Source organism: Hyperoodon ampullatus, assembly GCF_949752795.1.
Source record: "Hyperoodon ampullatus genome assembly, chromosome: X".
Taxonomy (NCBI): Eukaryota; Metazoa; Chordata; class Mammalia; order Artiodactyla; family Ziphiidae; genus Hyperoodon; species Hyperoodon ampullatus.
The window spans coordinates 52651958-52669550 of record NC_136913.1 but is presented as its reverse complement, the minus strand read 5'-3'; the positions used below and the strand labels follow the sequence as shown (position 1 = coordinate 52669550).

Genomic DNA, 17593 nt, shown 5'->3' with positions numbered 1-17593 from the left:
GACAGTTTGATTAATATGTGTCTTGTCATATTTCTCATTGCATTTATCCTGTATGGGACTCTGTTCTTCATGGACTTCATTAACTATTTACTTTCCCATATTAGGGAAGTTTTCAACTATAATCTCTTCAAATATTTTCTCATTCCCTTTCTTTTCCTCTTCTTCTTCTGGCACCCCTATAATTCGAATGTTGGTGCATTTAGTGTTGTCCCAGAGGTCTCTGAGACTGTCCTCAGTTCTTTTCATTCTTTTTTCTGTATTCTGCTCTGCAGCAGTTATTTCCACTATTTTATCTTCCAAGTCACTTATCCATTCTTCTGCCTCAGTTATTCTGCTATTGATCCCATCTAGAGTATTTTTAACTTCATTTACTGTGTTTCTAATCGTTGCTTGATTCATCTATAGTTCTTCTAGGTCGTTGTTAACTGTTTCTTGCATTTTGTCTATTCTGTTTTCAAGATTTTGGGTCATCTTTACTATCATTATTCTGAATTGTTTTTCAGGTAGACTGCCTATTTCCTTTTCATTTGTTAGGTCTGGTGGGTTTTTATCTTGCTCCTTCACCTACTGTATGTTTTTCTGTCTTCTCATTTTTCTTATCTTACTGTGTTTGGGGTCTCCTTTTTGCAGGCTGCAGTTTTGTAGTACCCGTTGTTTTTGGTGTCTGTCCCCAGTGGCTAAGGTTGTTTCAGTGAGTTGTGTAGGCTTCCTGGTGGAGGGGACTAGTGCCTGTGTTCTGGTGGATGAGGCTCGATCTTGTCTTTCTGGTGGACAGGTCCACATCTGGTGGTGTTTTTTGGGGTGTCTGTGGTATTATTATGTTTTTAGGCATCCTCCCTGCTAATGGGTGGGTTTGTGTTCCTGTCTTGCTAGTTGCTTGGCATAGGGTGGCCAGCACTGTAGCTTGCTGTTCATTGAGTGATGCTCGGTGCTGGTGTTGAGATGGAGATCTCTGGGAGATTTTCGCCATTAGATATTATGTGGACCTGGGAGGTCTCTTGTGAACCAGTGTCCTGAAGTTGGCTCTCTCACCTCAGAGGCACCGCACTGACTCCTGGCTGCAGCAGCAAGAGCCTTTCATCCTCCTTTTGGGGGGTCTAAGGTCTCCTGTCAGTGTTCAGTAGGTGTTCTGTAGGAGTTGTTCCACGTGTAGATGAATTTCTGATGTATTTGTGGGGAGGAAGGTGATCTCTGCGTCTTACTGTTCCGCCATCTTCCAACATCCCTCTATTCATCTCTTGATGGACACTGAGGTTACTTTCATGTCCTGGCTGTTGTAAATAATGCCACAATGATCATTGTGGTACATGTGTCTTTTTGAATTATGGCCGCCTCAGGGTATATGCCCAGTAGTAGGATTGCTGGGTCATACGGTAGTTCTATTTTAAGTTTTTTAAGGAACCTCCTTACTGTTTTCCATAGTAGCTGTATCAATTTACATTCCCACGAATAGTTCAAGATGATTTCCTTTTCTCCACACCCTCTCCAGCATTTATGTTTTCTAGAATTTTTAATTAAACATCTTTATTGGAGTATAATTGCTTTACAATGGTGTGTTAGTTTCTGCTGTATAACAAAGTGAATCAGCTATACATATACATATAAACCCATATCTCTTCCCTCTTGTGTCTCCCTCCCTCCCACCCTCCCTATCCCACCCCTCTATGTGATCACAAAACACCGAGCATATCTCCCTATGCTATGTGGCTGTGTCCCCCTAGCTATCTACTTTACATTTTGTAGTGTATATATGTCCATGCCACTCTCTCACTTTGTCCCAGCTTACTTGTCCCCTACCTGTATCCTTAAGTCCATTCTCTAGTAGGTCTGCGTCTCTATTCCTGTTCTGCCCCTAGGTTTTTCATGACCTTTTTTTTTTTTTTAGATTCCAAATATATATGTTAGCATATGGTATTTGTTTTTCTCTTTGTGACTTACTTCACTCTGTATGACAGACTCTACATCCATTCACCTCCCTACAAATAAGTCAATTTCGTTTCTTTTTATGACTTAGTAATATTCCATTGTATATTTGTGCCACATCTTGTTTATTCATTCATCTGTCAGTGGACACTTAGGTTGCTTCCATGTCCTGGCTATTGTAAATAGAGTTGCAATGAACATTCTGCTGCATGACTCTTTTTCAATTATGGTTTTCTCAGGGTATATGCCCAGCAGTGGGATTGCTGGGTCATATGGTAGTTCTGTTTTTAGTTTCTTAAGGAACTTCCATACTGTTCTCCATACTGGCTGTATCATTTCACACTCCCACCAACAGTGCAAGAGGCTTCTCTTTTCTCCAACCTCTCTCCAGCATTTATTGTTTGTAGATTTTTTGATCATGGCCATTCTGACTGTTGTGAGGTGATACCTCATTGTAGTTTTGATTTGCATTTCTGTGATGATTAATGATGTTGAGCATTCTTTCATGTGTTTGTTGGCAGTCTGTATATCTTCTTTGGAGAAATGTCTATTTAGATCTTCTGCCCATTTTGGGATTGGGTTTTTTGTTTCTTTGATATTGAGCTTCATGAGCTGCTTGTAAATTTTGGAGATTAATCCTTTGTCAGTTGCTTTATTTGCAAATATTTTCTCCCATTCTGAGGGATGTCTTTTCGTCTTGTTTATGGCTTCCTTTGCTATGCAAAATCTTCTAAGTTTCATTAGGTCCTGTTTCTTTATTTTTGTTATTATATACATTTCTCTAGGAGGTGGGTCAAAAAGGATCTTAATGTGATTTGTGTCATAGAGTGTTCTGCCTATGTTTTCCTCTAAGAGTTTTATAGTGTCTGGCCTTACATATAGGTCTTTAATAAATTTTGAGTTTATTTTTGTGTCTGGTGTTGGGGAGTGCTCTAATTTCATTCTTTTATATGTAGCTGTCCAGTTTTCCCAGCACCACTTACTGAAGAGGCTGTCTTTTCTCCACTGTGTATTCTTACATCCTTTATCAAAAATAAGGTGACCATAGGTGCATGGGTTTATCTCTGGCTTTCTATCCTGTTCCTTTTATCTATATTTCTGTTTTTGTGCCAGTACTATACTGTCTTGATTACTATATCTTTGTAGTATAGTCTGAAGTCAGGGAGCCTGATTCCTCCAGCTCCGTTTTTCTTTCTCAAGATTCCTCTGGCTATTCATGGTCTTTTGTGTTTCCACACAAATTGAGAATTTTTTTGTTCTACTTCTGTGAAAAATGCCATTGGTAGTTTAAGGATTGCATTGAATTTGTAGATTGCTTTGGGTTGTACATTCATTTTCACAATGTGGATTCTTCCAATCCAAGAACATGGTATATCTCTCCATCTATTTGTATCATCTTTAATTTCTTTTATCAGTGTCTTATAGTTTTCTGCATACAGGTCTTTTGTCTCCTTAGGTAGGTTTATTCCTAGGTATTTTATTCTTTTTGATGCAATCTTAAATGGGAGTGTTTCCTCAATTTCTCTTTCAATTTTTTCATCATAGTGTATAGGAATGCAAGAGACTTCTGAGCATTAATTTTGTATCATGCAACTTTACCAAATTCATTGATTAGCTCTAGTAGTTTTCTGGTAACATCCTTAGGATTCTCTATGTATAGTATCATGCCATCTGCAAACAGTGACAGTTTTACTTCTTTTCCATTTTGGATTCCTTTTATTTATTTCTGTTCTGTGGTTGCCATGCCTAAAACTTCCAAAGCTATGTTGAATAATGGTGAGAGTGGGCCACCTTGTCTTGTTCTGGACCTTAGAGGAAATGGTTTCAGTTTTTCACCATTGAGAACGATGCTGGCTGTGGGTTTGTCATATATGGCTTTATTATGTTGATGTAGCTTCCCTCTATGCTTTCTTTCTTCAGAATTTTTTATCATAAATGGATATTGATATTTGTCAAAAGCCTTTTCTGCATCTACTGAGATTCTCACATGGTTTTAATTCTTCAATTTGTTAATATGGTGTATAACATTGATTCATTTGCATATATTGAAGAATCCATGCATTCCTGGGATAAACCCTACTTGATCATGTTGTATGATCCTTTCAAAGTGCTGTTGGATTCTGTTTGCTAGTATTTTGTGGTGGATTTTTGCATCTATGTTGATCAGTGATATTGGCCTGTAGTTTTCTTTTTTTGTGACATCTTTGTCTGGTTTTGGTATCAGAGTGATAGTGCCTTATTGAATGAGTTTGGAATGTTCCTCCCTCTGCTATATTTTGGGAGATTTTGAGAAGAATAGGTGTTAACTCTTCCGTAAGCGTTTGATAGAATTCACCTGTGAATCCATTTGGCCCTATGCTTTTGTTTGTTGGAAGATTTTTAATCACAATTTCAATTATAGTGCTTGTGATTAGTCTCTTCATGTTTTTTACTTCTTCCTAGTTCAGTCTTGGAAGGTTGTACTTTTCTAAGAATTTTTCCATTTCTTCCAAGTTGTGTATTTTATTTGCACATAGTTGCTTGTAGTAGTCTCTCATGATCCTTTTTATTTCCACAGTGTCAGGTGTTACTTCTTTTTCATTTCTATTTCGGTTCCTTTGAGTCTTGTCCTTTCTTTTTTTCTTGATGAGTCTGGCTACTGGTACGTCAATTTTATCTTCTTAAAGAACCAGCTTTTAGTTTTATTGATATTTGATTTTTATCCTTTTTTTTTTTTTTTTTCCCCGCACGTGGACCTCTTACTGTTATGGCCTCTCCCGTTGCAGAGCACAGGCTCCAGATGCACAGGCCCAGTGGCCATGGCTCACGGGCCCTGCTGCTCTGCGGCATGTGAGATCTTTCCAGACCGGGGCACGAACCTGTGCCCCCTGCATCAGCAGCTGGACTCTCAACAACTGCGCCACCAGGGAAGCCCTGATTTTTATCCTTTAATTTGTTAATATGGTGCATCACATTGATAGATTTGCATATATTGAAACAGTAGTTTCCTTCATTTCCTTTTCATTTATTTCTCATGCAATCTATATGATTTCTTTCCTTCTGCTAACTTTTTTTGTTGCTCTTCTTCTTTCTCTAATTGCTTTAGGTGTAAAGATAGGTTGTTTATTTGAGATTTTCCTTTTTTCTTGAGGTAAGATTGTATTGCTGTAAACTTCCCTCTTAAAAACTGCTTTTGCTGCATCCCATAGGTTTTGGGTCAATGTGTTTTCATTGTCATTTGTTTCTAGGTATTTTTTGATTTCCTCTTTGATTTTTTCTGTGATCTCTTGGTTACTTGGTAATGTATTGTTTAGCCATCCTGTGTTTGTATTTTTTACAGTGTTTTCACTGTAATTGATATCTAGTCTCATAACACTGTGGTTGGAAATGATACTTGATACGATTTCAATTTTCTGAAATTTACCAATGTTTGATTTGTGTCCCAAGATATGATCTATCCTGGAGAATGTTCCATGAGCACTTGAAAAGAAAGTATATTCTGTTGTTTTCGGATGGAATGTGTTATAAATATCAATTAATTCCATCTTGTTTAATGCATCATTTAAAGCTTGTGTTTCCTTATTTATTTTCATATTGGATTATCTGTCCATTTGTGAAAGTGGGGTGTTAAACTCCCCAGTATGATTGTGTTACTGTCATTTTCCCCTTTTATGGCTGTTAGCATTTGCCTTTTTTATTGAGATGCTCCTATGTTGGGTGCATAAATATTTACACTTGTTATATCTTCTCATGGATTGATCCCTTGATCATTATGTAGTGTCCTTCTTTTTCTCATGTAATAGTTTTTATTTTAAAGTATATTTTGTCTCTTATGAGTATTGATACTCCAGATTTCCTTTGATTACCATTTGCCTGGAATATCTTTTTCCATCCCATCACTTTCAGTCTGTATGTGTCCCTAGATCTGAAGTGGGTTGCTTGTAGATAGCATTTACATGCGTCTTGTTTTTGTATCCATTCAGCATTTTGTGTCCTTTGGTTGGAGCATTTAATCCACTTACATTTAAGTTAATTATTGATATGTATATTTCTATTACCATTTTCTTAATTATTTTTTTGTAGGTCTTTTCCTTCTCTTGTGTTTCCTGCCTAGAGAAGTTGCTTTAGCATTTTTTTGTAAAGCTGGTTTGATTGTGCTGAATTCTCTTAAGTTTTGCTAGTCTGTAAAGGTTTTAATTTTGCCATCAAATCTGAATGAGATCCTTGCTGGGTAGAGTAATCTTGGTTGTAGGTTTTTCCCTTTCATCACTTTTAATATGTCCTGCACTCCCTTCTGGCTTTCAGAATTTCTGCTGAAAGATCAGCTGTTAAGCTTCTGGGGATTCCCTTGTATGTTATTTTTTGCTTTTCCCTCACTGCTTTTAATATTTTTGGTTTGTGTTTAATTTTTTATTGTTTCCTTAATATGTGTCTTGCCATGTTTCTTGGATTTATCCTGTATGGGACTCTCTGCTCTTCCTGGACTTGACTGACTATTTCTTTTCCCATGTTAGGGACGTTTTCGACTATAGTCTCTTCAGATATTTTCTCAGATACTTTCTTTTTCTGTTCTTCTTCTGGGACCCCTATAATTTGAATTTTGTTGCAGTTAATGTTGCCCCAGAAGTGTCTTTTCATTCTTTTATCTTTATTCTGCTCTGCCACAGGTATTTGCACTATTCTATCTTCCAGCTCACTTATCCATTCTTCTGCCTCAGTTATTCTTCTATTGATTCCTTCTAGAGTATTTTTCATTTCATTTATTATGTTCTTCATCACTGTTTGTTTGCTCTTGAGTTCTTCTAGGTCCTTGTTAAACAGTTCTTGTATTTTCTCTCTTCTATTTCTGAGATTTTGGATCATCTTTACTATCATTACTCTGAATTGTTTTTCAGGTAGACTGCCTATTTCCTCTTCATTTGTTTGTTCTGCTGGGTTTTTGCCTTGCTCCTTCATCTGCTTCATATTTCTCTGTCTTCTCATTTTGTTTAACTTAGTGTGTTTTGGGCCTCCTTTTCCTCAGCTTTGTAGTTCCCGTTATTTTTGTTTTCTGCCCCAGTGGGTGAGATTGGTTTATTTCCTTATGTAGGCTTCCTGGTGGATGGGACTGGTGAATTTGTTCTGGTTGGTGGCGATGGATCTTGTTCTTCTGGTGTGCAGGGCCACATCCGGTGGGGTGTTTTGTGGTGTCTGTCAACTTAGCATAACTTTAGGAAGCCTCTCTCCTAATTGGTGGGTTTTTGTTCCTGTCTTGCAAGTTGTTTGCCATGGGGCATCCAGCACCAGAGCTTGCTGGCCGTTGGGTGGAATGGGTCTTAGTGTTGAGATGAAGTCTCTGGGAGAGCTCTTGCTGATTGATATTACATGGGGCCGGGAGGTCTCTGGTGGTCCAATGTCCTGGACTCGGCTCTCTCACCTCAGAGGATCATGCCTGTCACCCGGCTGGAGCACCAAAATCGTGCCAGCCACACAGCTTGGAAGTAAAAGAAGGAAAAACAAACATTGAACAAATAGAACCCCAAGCCAAATGGCAAAAACAAAACTAAACAGACAAAATCAGACAAAGAAATGTACCCACGTGCACACACACACACACACACACACACACCCATAAAAACAGACAAACAACCCAAACAACAAAAACAGAAAAAAAAAAACAACAAAGCAAAACTACCAGACAGAATCCTAGGACAAATGATATCAAACCTAAAGAGACTAAATCATACAAAGATACATACACACATGCATTCACAAAAAAGAGAAAAAGGGGAAAAATTAAAAATAAAAATATTTTAAAAATTTAAAATAAAGGAAGGGAACAACCAAACCAATAAACAAAATTCACCAGTGAAAACAAGCACTTAAAACTAAACTAAGAGAAACATAAAACCAAAAACAAATCAGACTTAGAAAGCAAACCCCAAGTCTACAGTTTCTCCCAAAGTCTACCACCTCAATTTTGGGAACATTTGTTGTCTATTCAGGCACTTCACAGATGCAGGGTTTTATCAAGTTGATTGTGGGGATATAATCCACTGCTCCTGAGGCTGCATGGAGAAATTTCCCTTTTTCTTCTTTGTTCGCACAGCTCCTGGGATTCAGCTTTGGTTTTGACCCTGCCTCTGCATGTAGGCCACCCTCAGGTGTCTGTTCCCCACCCAGACAGGAGTGGGTTCAAGCAGCAGCTGATTAGGGCTCTGTTGCTCACTCCAGCCATGGAGAGGGAAAAGTACGGTAGTTAGAATGTGGGGTGAGCCTGCAGCACCAGAGGCTGACATGACATTGCAACAGCCTGTGGTGCACCGTGTGTTCTACCAGGGAAGTTGTCCCTGGATCATGGGACCCTGGCCATGGTTTGCTGCACAGGCTTCCGTGGGGGTGTGGGTAGTGACTTGCACTTGCACACAGGATTCTTGGTGGCAGTGGTGGCAGCGTTAACAGTCCATGCCCGTCACTATGGTCCAATCTGATAGCCACGGCTCACTCCTGTCTCTGGAGGTCATTTAGGTGGTGCTCTGCCCTCTGTGGGCACAAGGAGCAGGAATCCCCTCTCCTTGCACACCCCAAAACAGTGGTTTCTTGCCTCTCCAGCTGGTCCAGACATTTTCCTAGACTCCCTCCTGGCTAGCTGTGGTGCACTAGTCCACTTCAGGCTGTCTTCACACAGCCAACCCCAGTCCTTTCCCTGAGGTCTGACCTCTGAAGCCTGAGCCTCAGCTCTCAGCTCCCACCCACCCCGATGAGTGAGCAGACAAGCATCTTAGGCTGGTGAGTGCTGGTCAGCACCGATCCTCTGTGTGGGAATCTCTCCACTTTCCCTTCTGCACCCCTGTTTCTGCATTGTCTTCCATGGCTCTGAAGCTTTTCCCCCACCTGTTCCCACCACTGAAGGGGCTTCCTAGTGTGTGCAAACTTTTCCTCCTTCACAGCTCCCTCCCAGAAGTGCAGGTCCCATCCCTATTATTCTGTCTCCGTTTTTTCTTTTTTCTTTTGCCCTGCCCAAGTACATGGGGAATTTTTTGCATTTTGGGAAGTCTGAGCTCTTCTGCCAGCATTCAGTAGGTGTTCTGTAGGAGTTGTTTCACATGTAGATGTATTTTTGATGTATTTGTGTGAAGGAAGATGATCTCCATGTCTTACTCCTCCACCATCTTGAAGGTCTCTTTTATTTATTTTTATATATGCATTTTTACAGTTTGTCTAATTCCCAAGTAATGTATTTATTATTAAATTATGAATCAATGTAGGAAAGATTGACATTATCATTTTTCTGTTTCTACATAAGTAGAGGGTCTGTTTTCCCATTTCTGCAGAACTTCTTTTGGAGTCCTCAGTAGCCTTTCCCTTTCTCTCTTTCCTCTGCTCACAGCAAGATGGATTCTGGATATACTCTGAGTACTGTAACAACCACCTGGACGCCTGTATGGAGCTCTCCAAACTGATGAAGGACAGCCGCTACCAGCACTTTTTTGAGGCCTGTCGCCTCTTGCAGCAGATGATCGACATTGCTATTGATGGTTTCCTTTTGACGCCAGTGCAGAAGATCTGCAAGTATCCCTTACAGTTGGCTGAGCTCCTCAAGTATACCGCCCAGGACCATAGGTAAGGGATTGAGGGAGGCAGGAGTGAAGGAGAGAGCCTCCTCTAAATGTTAATCCTTATTGAGAATGTATGTCCTTTTGCCTTTTCTGAGTTTCTGTTAGCTTACATACACAATGGGATGATGACATATTCTTGCTTACCTCTGAAGACTGTTGTGTATATAAAGTGAGACAATGCTTATCAGTTGCTTATAAACTTATAAATCAATATATACACAAAATCAGTGTTCATCGTTATTGTACCACTTAGACACTGCCTTCAGGGAGCTTATTGCCTGGTCCTTAGTCCTGAGTTCAGCCAAGTGAATCAACTGTTTATTCTACTCTGCTCAATAGAGTCAAATATCCTGGTAACAGACCGCCCAACTTGTACTGACCTTAGATTTCTTCTGAAAGGCTACACCCCTCGTCTTCTTTAGTCTTTTACACCCTCCTCTGCCTCATCCCAACTGTACCTTCCCCTTAGACACACAGCATGACTGGGGGAAAATAGACTTGATACTTCCCCTGAAGTTTTTTCAAAGTTTTTCAGTATTTTCAAGAAAACCAACCCAAAAAGGACCAAGGAGCTTATCTTTCTCTGAATGGAAATGATACTCCTAACCCCCTATTAGTAAGGTATATGCTGGGAGTCATCTCCAACAATGGGAATGGTCTACAGTGAACCATCCCCTATTTTTTCACATGCTTTGCTTCATGACCTAGAGCCCCGAGCCTATTTATAGCCTGCTTTTAATTGGTATTAAATCCGTGATCTTAGGTTTATTGGCCCAGCTCTCAGCTCTCTTCCTGATTGATCACTATAAGAATAAAGAAGGCCTTTGTCCAATTTCCCTTAGTGTCTGCCTGATTCTCATCAGGCCTGCTTCCTACTTTCATTTGGCTCTGCTGCCTGGTTTCCTTGGAGCTGACTTCCAGACCTAGTTGCATAAGGCCATTGGTATGCGTCAGTTGGTTTTGTTTATGTCAAGCTTCTAGGCCAATCCCTAGGTTCATTTTTAAGTTGATGTTGTTCTTTAGCATATCATGGGTTATGTGTTTCAGTGGTCTGAAACCCTGGACAGATTTCAGATTTGAAACCATATGTGGTAGCGGTGGACTCTCCCTTTGTGTGAGTAACGCCACCAGTGGTAACTCTGCCTTCCTTGCTCTGTTGGCTGTGAGCGAGGCAGGTATAGAAGGACCTTGCAAAGGAGGCCTCTGTCCCCTTCTCCCTGAGTCTGTTTACTAGCTGGGGGATAGTGGGAGTACTAATTAGACATGAAATTTGGAGGTGACTAAATCTCACTTAAAAGATTTAATACAGCCCATTGCCAAAACTGAGTCCCAAGTTTTCTAAGGAGAAAACTTGTGAGAGCTAATAGAATATTAAAGAACCCCAATTAAAATATCTTAATATTTTAAAAATAAAAATGGAAAACATGTATGGCACCTAAAATGGAAAGGGCCTTAGAGGAAGGTCTTCTAGTCAGACTTACTCATTCTGTGGCTAGACAGACTGAGTCCCAGAAAGGGAAAATGACAAAGAGCAAGTCTGTGGCAAAGCAGGGACACAAAGTATGGACAGTGGCCTGGGAACCTAAATTTTTAAAGAGCCCTCCAGGTGATTTTCATGCCGGGGAAGATTTGTGAGCCATTGTACTAGCCAGTCTGGAAGGCCTTTTCTAGTTCTGCCATCCCATGTTGTAATGAATCTAAATGACCTCCACAGGAATACTTCAAGGTGCTAAGTGACCAGAAGCAGCCACTATTGTACCTAAATCTCAGTGGAGCTGCTTTCAGACCAGTGGTTTTAAAACCAGTATATTTAAAGAGTGATTCTCAAATGTTTTTATATCACAGCTTATCTCCCACCTACTCCTGAGTGTCTGCTCTAAAAATCATACTTCTGGACTGATGATATTAACTAGGTAAATTAGGTATTTACATAAATGCTTTTAAGAGCCCCCTAAGGACCAAATTTAAAGCACAGCCAAAAATTATGTTTGTCTTTTAGACCAAAGCAACCCTAGGTCCTTTTGTGTTTAGTGGGAGCGAACAAAATAGCATATCTCCCTGGGATTTCCCATTCATGTGCACCTTCACCTTGTGAGTGGAAACCCTGCCTCAAGGCCTTCTTACCCTCTGGGTCTCTGGTCCCCTCTCCTTCCACCCCTAGGCTCAGGGGTGCTGAGAGAATGGTTCAGTCAGTGGCGGGCTACATCAATCCCTGTCCTCATTTGGGGTGACCCATTGGGCCTAGCACTATCCCCAGGCCATGGGCTACTCCTTCTTGCAGGCCTCAGGAAGCTGTATCAAGGTGATAGCTCCTGCAATGCATGTCAAAGTAGCTTGGGTTTGAAGACACTTAGAGGCTACTGCCAGGTTGAAGACTTAGGTCGATAGGTGTTCAGATAGGTAGGTCTGAAATGAAAGCAGGCAGAGTTCTTCCCGAGGGAGAAGATTAGGTGGATAGAGAATGGTAAATGGAGAATAATACTACCTTTGTTTACAGAAGGGTGACATGTCCCCACCCCCCACCCAACCTTGCTTAAGCTGATAACAAGAAAGACTCTGTACAAGAGGGACGTTAGCTGACCTGTCTGGAAGAAGACAATCTTGGTTCAGTCAGTCTCCTCACTAGGGTGCTGGGCTCAGACCTCATCTGGAAGCCTGAGGGCTCTGAGCAGGGTTCAGGCTGGACCACAGCTATTTACTTTTTTCTCTCACCCACTCCTAAAGCTAGTGGGGAAGGTTAGAGCTGGTGACATACCCCCCTCTAACCATCGTGAGAGAGGCAGCCAGCTAAAAATGGCAAAGGTTGACTGACAGTATGGCACAGTGGCAGTGATAAATTCATGGCTAAGTAGTACATGGGGTCAGGCAGAGGTAATAAGCATTCTCATGCCAGCACTGTCCAATAAGACTTTGTACAGTGATGTAAATGTTCCATATCTGTGTGGTTTAATATAGTAGACACTGGCCACATATGGCTATTGAGTACTGAGAAATGTAGCTGATGCAACTAAAGAACTAAATTTTAAATTTTTATTTAATTTTAATTAAATGTGGCCAGTGGCTACCATATTGGACAGTGTAACTCTGTGCTTTACCTCCTAGAAATTGGCTTAAGGCATTTTCCTGATGCTGTCAAATCAGGGAGGAATAGCATGGGAGACAGAAAAAGAACCTAAAGAACAGGGGTGCTTATTTACGTCAGCAACTTCTACACTGCAACCACCCCTTCTGTCATTACCCTACCTTGCTTCTAAATGGAAAGCTCAGATAGTCTTGCCAGGGAAAAACTTTGACAGTTTTACAGAGCACAATAACTCCCCCACAGGTTGGAGCAAGTAACTGTAAAAGAATGAAATGTAACAGAAACAAATGTAATATTCTGTAGTTGGGTCTAAGAAATCAACAATTCAAGGACAGACTGAGAGACATACAGCTTCTAGACAGCATATTTTAAAGAAATTTAAGAAGTATTGGTTGATCATAAGTTCAGTATGAGTCAGAAGTGAGATCCACAAGAAAAACTGATAACAGCTAACATTCATTAAGGCTCAGGATAAAGAGGTTTTGGTGTGTGTGTGTGTGTGTGTGTGTGTGTGTTAACAGAGTTGTCTTAAGACAGAATAGACTGGTTAGGATTTGTAGTGAGTATCCTGTCACTGTAGGTGATAAAATGTAGTAACGTTTGAAGACTATGTTCTGGCAGGTGTGCAGAGAACAGACTGGAGCCAGGGAGGCCAGCTAAGAGGAGGTGCTGTGTCTCATCTGCCCTGGCAGTTAGAACTCCCTTTCTTCTGTTCCTATGTTTGGTCCACCACCCCACATCTCAATGTATTAGGGAAGAAAAAGACAGTTGCCTTGCTCTTCTTTTTCTCTTCTCTTCTTTCAAATTGGTGCTGGGACAGTGAGCAGGTTAGTGACCACAAAGCTTGTTCAGCTTCTCTAAGGAAATGTTTGTTAAGACTGAACTGTAACTCCTCCTCCTGCCTTCTCAACTTATTATTTCACCAAATGTCTGGGATCTAACTTTCAATCTTCTTTTCACAGGAGCCATTTGACTGGAATTAGATCAGACAAACAGAGAAAACTGGGCAGGGTGGTATAAACTTCAACAAGTGGGCCATCCAAAGTCCCAGGAAAATGGGGCCTAGGATTGTACTTCTGGAGGTAGAGGTTTTGAGAGACAACCCATATAATGTCTATACTAGAGAAATGTTTGTTTTGTATTAGTAATACTGCTAACATTTGCTGTGAGCCAAGAGTAAAACAGTTTTCATGGATTATTAAAACTTCAGCAAATCCTACTGTAATTCTCCCCATTTTACAGATGAGGAAACTGAGTCACTGAGAGGGTGGATGAGACTTGTCAAAGGCCACACCACTAGTCAGTGACTAAACTAGGATTTGTGTTCAAGGAGTCTGGCTCCAGTCTCTGTTCTTAACCACAATGCTGCATCCCATCTCTATATTGTATAGGAGGAAAGGTTTGGATGTTATTTTACAGTGACTTTGGGCACAGTTCCCTAGAAATAGGTGCTAGAACAGATGGTAAAGTTCTCTGGACCATGCCATGTGTGAGCCTCCCTTCTTCATCCTTGGCTGGTTGTATCAGATAGGTACAAAAATAAATGCATAACAAAGATGAGTCTGTTTCTCTTTCATGGAAAAAAGCCTGTAGGTAGGCAGTTTATGGCTGCCTTGCTGGCTCCATGATTATCAGAGACTCCTTCCAGTTTTTTCTTTTCCTATCCTTAGGAGTATGGACCTTGTCCTTATGGTCTAAGATGGTTGTTAGAACTTCAGCCATCACATCTAAATATTCTTAAGCGTCAGGATTAAGTAAGGACCAAAGAAGGGCATGCTGTTTCCCTTAAAGGTGGTTTTTCAAAAGTTCTACCCAACATTTCTATTTACATATCACTGGACAGAACTTGATCATATAAGTCACCTCTTACTGTAAAGGATAGAATATGTAGTCTTTTGCACCATGTGGCATGGATTCCATCTAAAGTCAGGGCTCTCTTGCTAAGTAGGAAGAGGAGAATGGATGTTAGTGTTGGCACCCAGCACATTGGTTCAATGGCACATTGACTCATCCAACTTGTAATTTTGTGTCTTCACAGTGACTACAGGTATGTGGCAGCTGCTCTGGCTGTCATGAGAAATGTGACTCAGCAGATCAATGAACGCAAGCGGCGCTTGGAGAATATTGACAAGATTGCCCAGTGGCAGGCCTCTGTCCTAGACTGGGAGGTAGGACCCTTACTAACAGGGACATTGGAGAGTCTGAATACCTTAGCCAGAACCTCACATCTTAGCCAAAGATGAGCAAAGAGTAATTATATTTGAAGAGCATCAGAAAGGATTTAGATTAGAGCCAAGGCAAAACTTCCTGCTAATGAGAGGTGTTGTGTACTTGAACAGCTTTCTAAGAAGGTTGGAGAAATCTCAGTTGCAATATTTCATTAGGAAAGGAAAGATTCATCTATTTGAGTGTTGCTAAGAAATAATTGGGTTGACTCAGTAGCATTTCAAAGCTCTTTCAAGTACTGGAATTTTATCACCACCAGATGAACACTTGGATAAGGAGTAATAGGTACTAATTCACTCTCAGACACACAGTGCAAGGTTGGTTCTCTGATGCAGGCCAGCCAACATACTTCTTCTTTTCCTCTTGGTGAGATCACCTCACCCTGACATATCTACTAGTTTTATCCAAGCCTGCACACTTCAGGCCACAACCATCATCCCTGCCCAACTGAGAGGCCAAATTCTGTTTTTTAATTACCTGCTTATAAAAATAATCCCTGAGCCTCCATTCTATTGGAAATGGCCACGACTTTTCTGAACTCAGAAAGCCTTCACTAAAGCCTTGTCTTCTGAAATGCTAACTTGCAGAGGATATACACAGCCTAAAAAATAAATGGAGCTTTTGCCTCTTACGCCACTGCTCTGTTGAAGTTCCTGAGGTGTCTATTAAACAGAAACAGAGCTGTGAACTTTAAAGCCTCACAGGTACCTGTGTGTTAAGTACACTATTTATTGTTTCTCTCTTGTACCCATCAAGAGAACCAGGAGTAATGACATTTCACATTTATCTCTCAGACCCAAGTTATGAAATCTGACAGTCCACAGCTAATATAACCAAGATAGGAGAGGCAGGACATGCTACCAGGGAGGAGATGGCAATCTTAAGCTTCATGATCATAGAAGTTGAGTCAGCTCCCCATTCCTCTGGCCTCCACACAGGTATAATTTCTTGTCATTTGAGAGCTAGTAGCTCTCTAACTTCTCATATAGTTTAGCACATTCCAAGGGAATTAAACAGACTTACAGTTACTTAACCAATGTCCAGAAAAAGTCATCTTTCCTTTATTCTGCTACTTCTGTTCCTCTTTAATGTATGTGGCTGGAAATGTCCACAGTTCTGAGCAGCTGGCATATTTTTGAGTCTTGCTTGAAGGATAATGTCCCCATACAGAGTAGAAAACAGCAGTAATTCTTTGAGACGCAAGGAGAGGAAGGAATCTATATAAAGAGATCTTCTTGCTCATAAGAAGAAGCCAGCACTGGCGCAGACTTATTAGGAAATCATGGATTCTCCTTCCCCTGTGTCTGGTTTGCTTTGGCTAGTTTCATGATCAGAGGGCTGGATCAAATGACCTCTAGCAAGATCACTAATTCTCAGGCACTCTGAAACTGTGGCTGGTTAGCAGGCCTCTTTTTCTCTACCCCTGCTGGGATTCTCTGTAATAGGACGTTCCCAGCAGCAATTGTCTTTCTATTACCTGAAACATTTTCCCCCTTACCAATACCTGGAAGACCTTCTAATTCCTCCATGGGCTCTGGGCCTCCAGTCCCTGCAGCTGGGGCCATGGGAGACCAAGAATAGCTTGAAATTCTTTGGCCTGTTCAGGGAGCTTCACTAACACCAAACTTGAAAGCACTGAACTATGATTTAAAGACTCAGCATCTCAGAAGGAATTTTATTTGTTTTTGTCTATAGTTGGGGGGTGGGAAACAAAGGAAAGTCTTTCGGATAGGAGGCAGTTACTCTCTGCCTCTTTTGTTAGCATGATTGACTGGTCCTCTAATCTCATCCAAGCCCACACAACCCTGCTTGACGAAGTCCTTCTTTACTTAAGTTAATAAGAAGAAAAATTCCTTGTGGTTAACTTTTCAGACTATGAGGTCACTGTGCAACTTACCAGCTTCAGAGGGTTTGCCCTCTATGAAGCATTTTCTTTAGCAAGGCCTGATGGGTACATTTCAGAGGCCAGGACCAAAGTTTCGATCAAGTGTGCCATATCTAGTCTTAAATATTTCTAAACTGTCAGAGTCAGTAGGCCTCTTAGGGAACTCCCCAAAGAACAACTCTGGCCATGCTTATGCACATGTGTGCGGACACACACACGTGCACACATGCAAACCTTGTAATGATGGTGGAAGTCTGAGAAGCCTATTCCTGACTGAGGCCAAACAGCAAGTCAATGACAAAACTAAAACTTGAATCTAGTCTCCAGATTCCCTGGGGGGTGTTCTTTTCACTGCTGTACCACATACTCTTCCAGCCTTCTGCTTCCTACAGCCCAGTTGCTTCCCTTTATGATATTGCAGGGACTTGTTTCTGCAGTAAAGTGTCCATATCTAAGCAAGAGAGTAAGACTGTCTTGGGGGGAAGTCCAAATCCCGGTAAAGCTAAAGGTAGATGAGTGCTGGGGAGTCTCCCACAGAAAGCAATAGGATATGTCCATTCCATGGCTGGTTGGCTATTGGCTTGGGTGGCTCCAACTCACTGGTTCCCTGGTATAGGTTTTTACTATGTTCCACCTAGCCGTGCAGTTGAACATGCAGAAAGAAGTCCTGCCAGCTTGGTGGGTGCAGCTGTGGACAAGCCTTGAAAATCAAGAAAATGAAGCAGTGCTTTGCTATCTCTGCCACTCCCTTGCCTCCTCCACATGTTTGAATAAACAGGGTGGGTATCAAAAGCATTTACATAATAATTTCAGTTTGATTTGTCAAATGAAAAAGAAGAGTCAGGAGACCTTCAAGATGGTGGAGGAGTAAGACATGGAGATCACCTTCCTCCCCACAAA

At 41.1% G+C, this 17593-nt stretch overlaps 1 protein-coding gene across 4 annotated transcripts in view; it reads left to right on the top strand.

The window, feature by feature from the left end:
- The window catches only part of ARHGEF9 (Cdc42 guanine nucleotide exchange factor 9), a gene marked incomplete at both ends in the record, with an annotated part of 229194 nt that overhangs the window by 155865 nt on the left and 55736 nt on the right, over positions 1–17593 (top strand). For 3 of the 4 annotated variants that reach the window (XM_079728262.1, XM_079728261.1, XM_079728259.1), the window contains 2 exons: positions 9272–9504; positions 14621–14750. In XM_079728262.1, the coding sequence (XP_079584388.1) occupies positions 9272–9504; positions 14621–14750 (363 nt within the window). The remainder of the gene's footprint in view (positions 1–9271; positions 9505–14620; positions 14751–17593) is intronic. The other variant, XM_079728260.1, reaches the window with a different exon arrangement.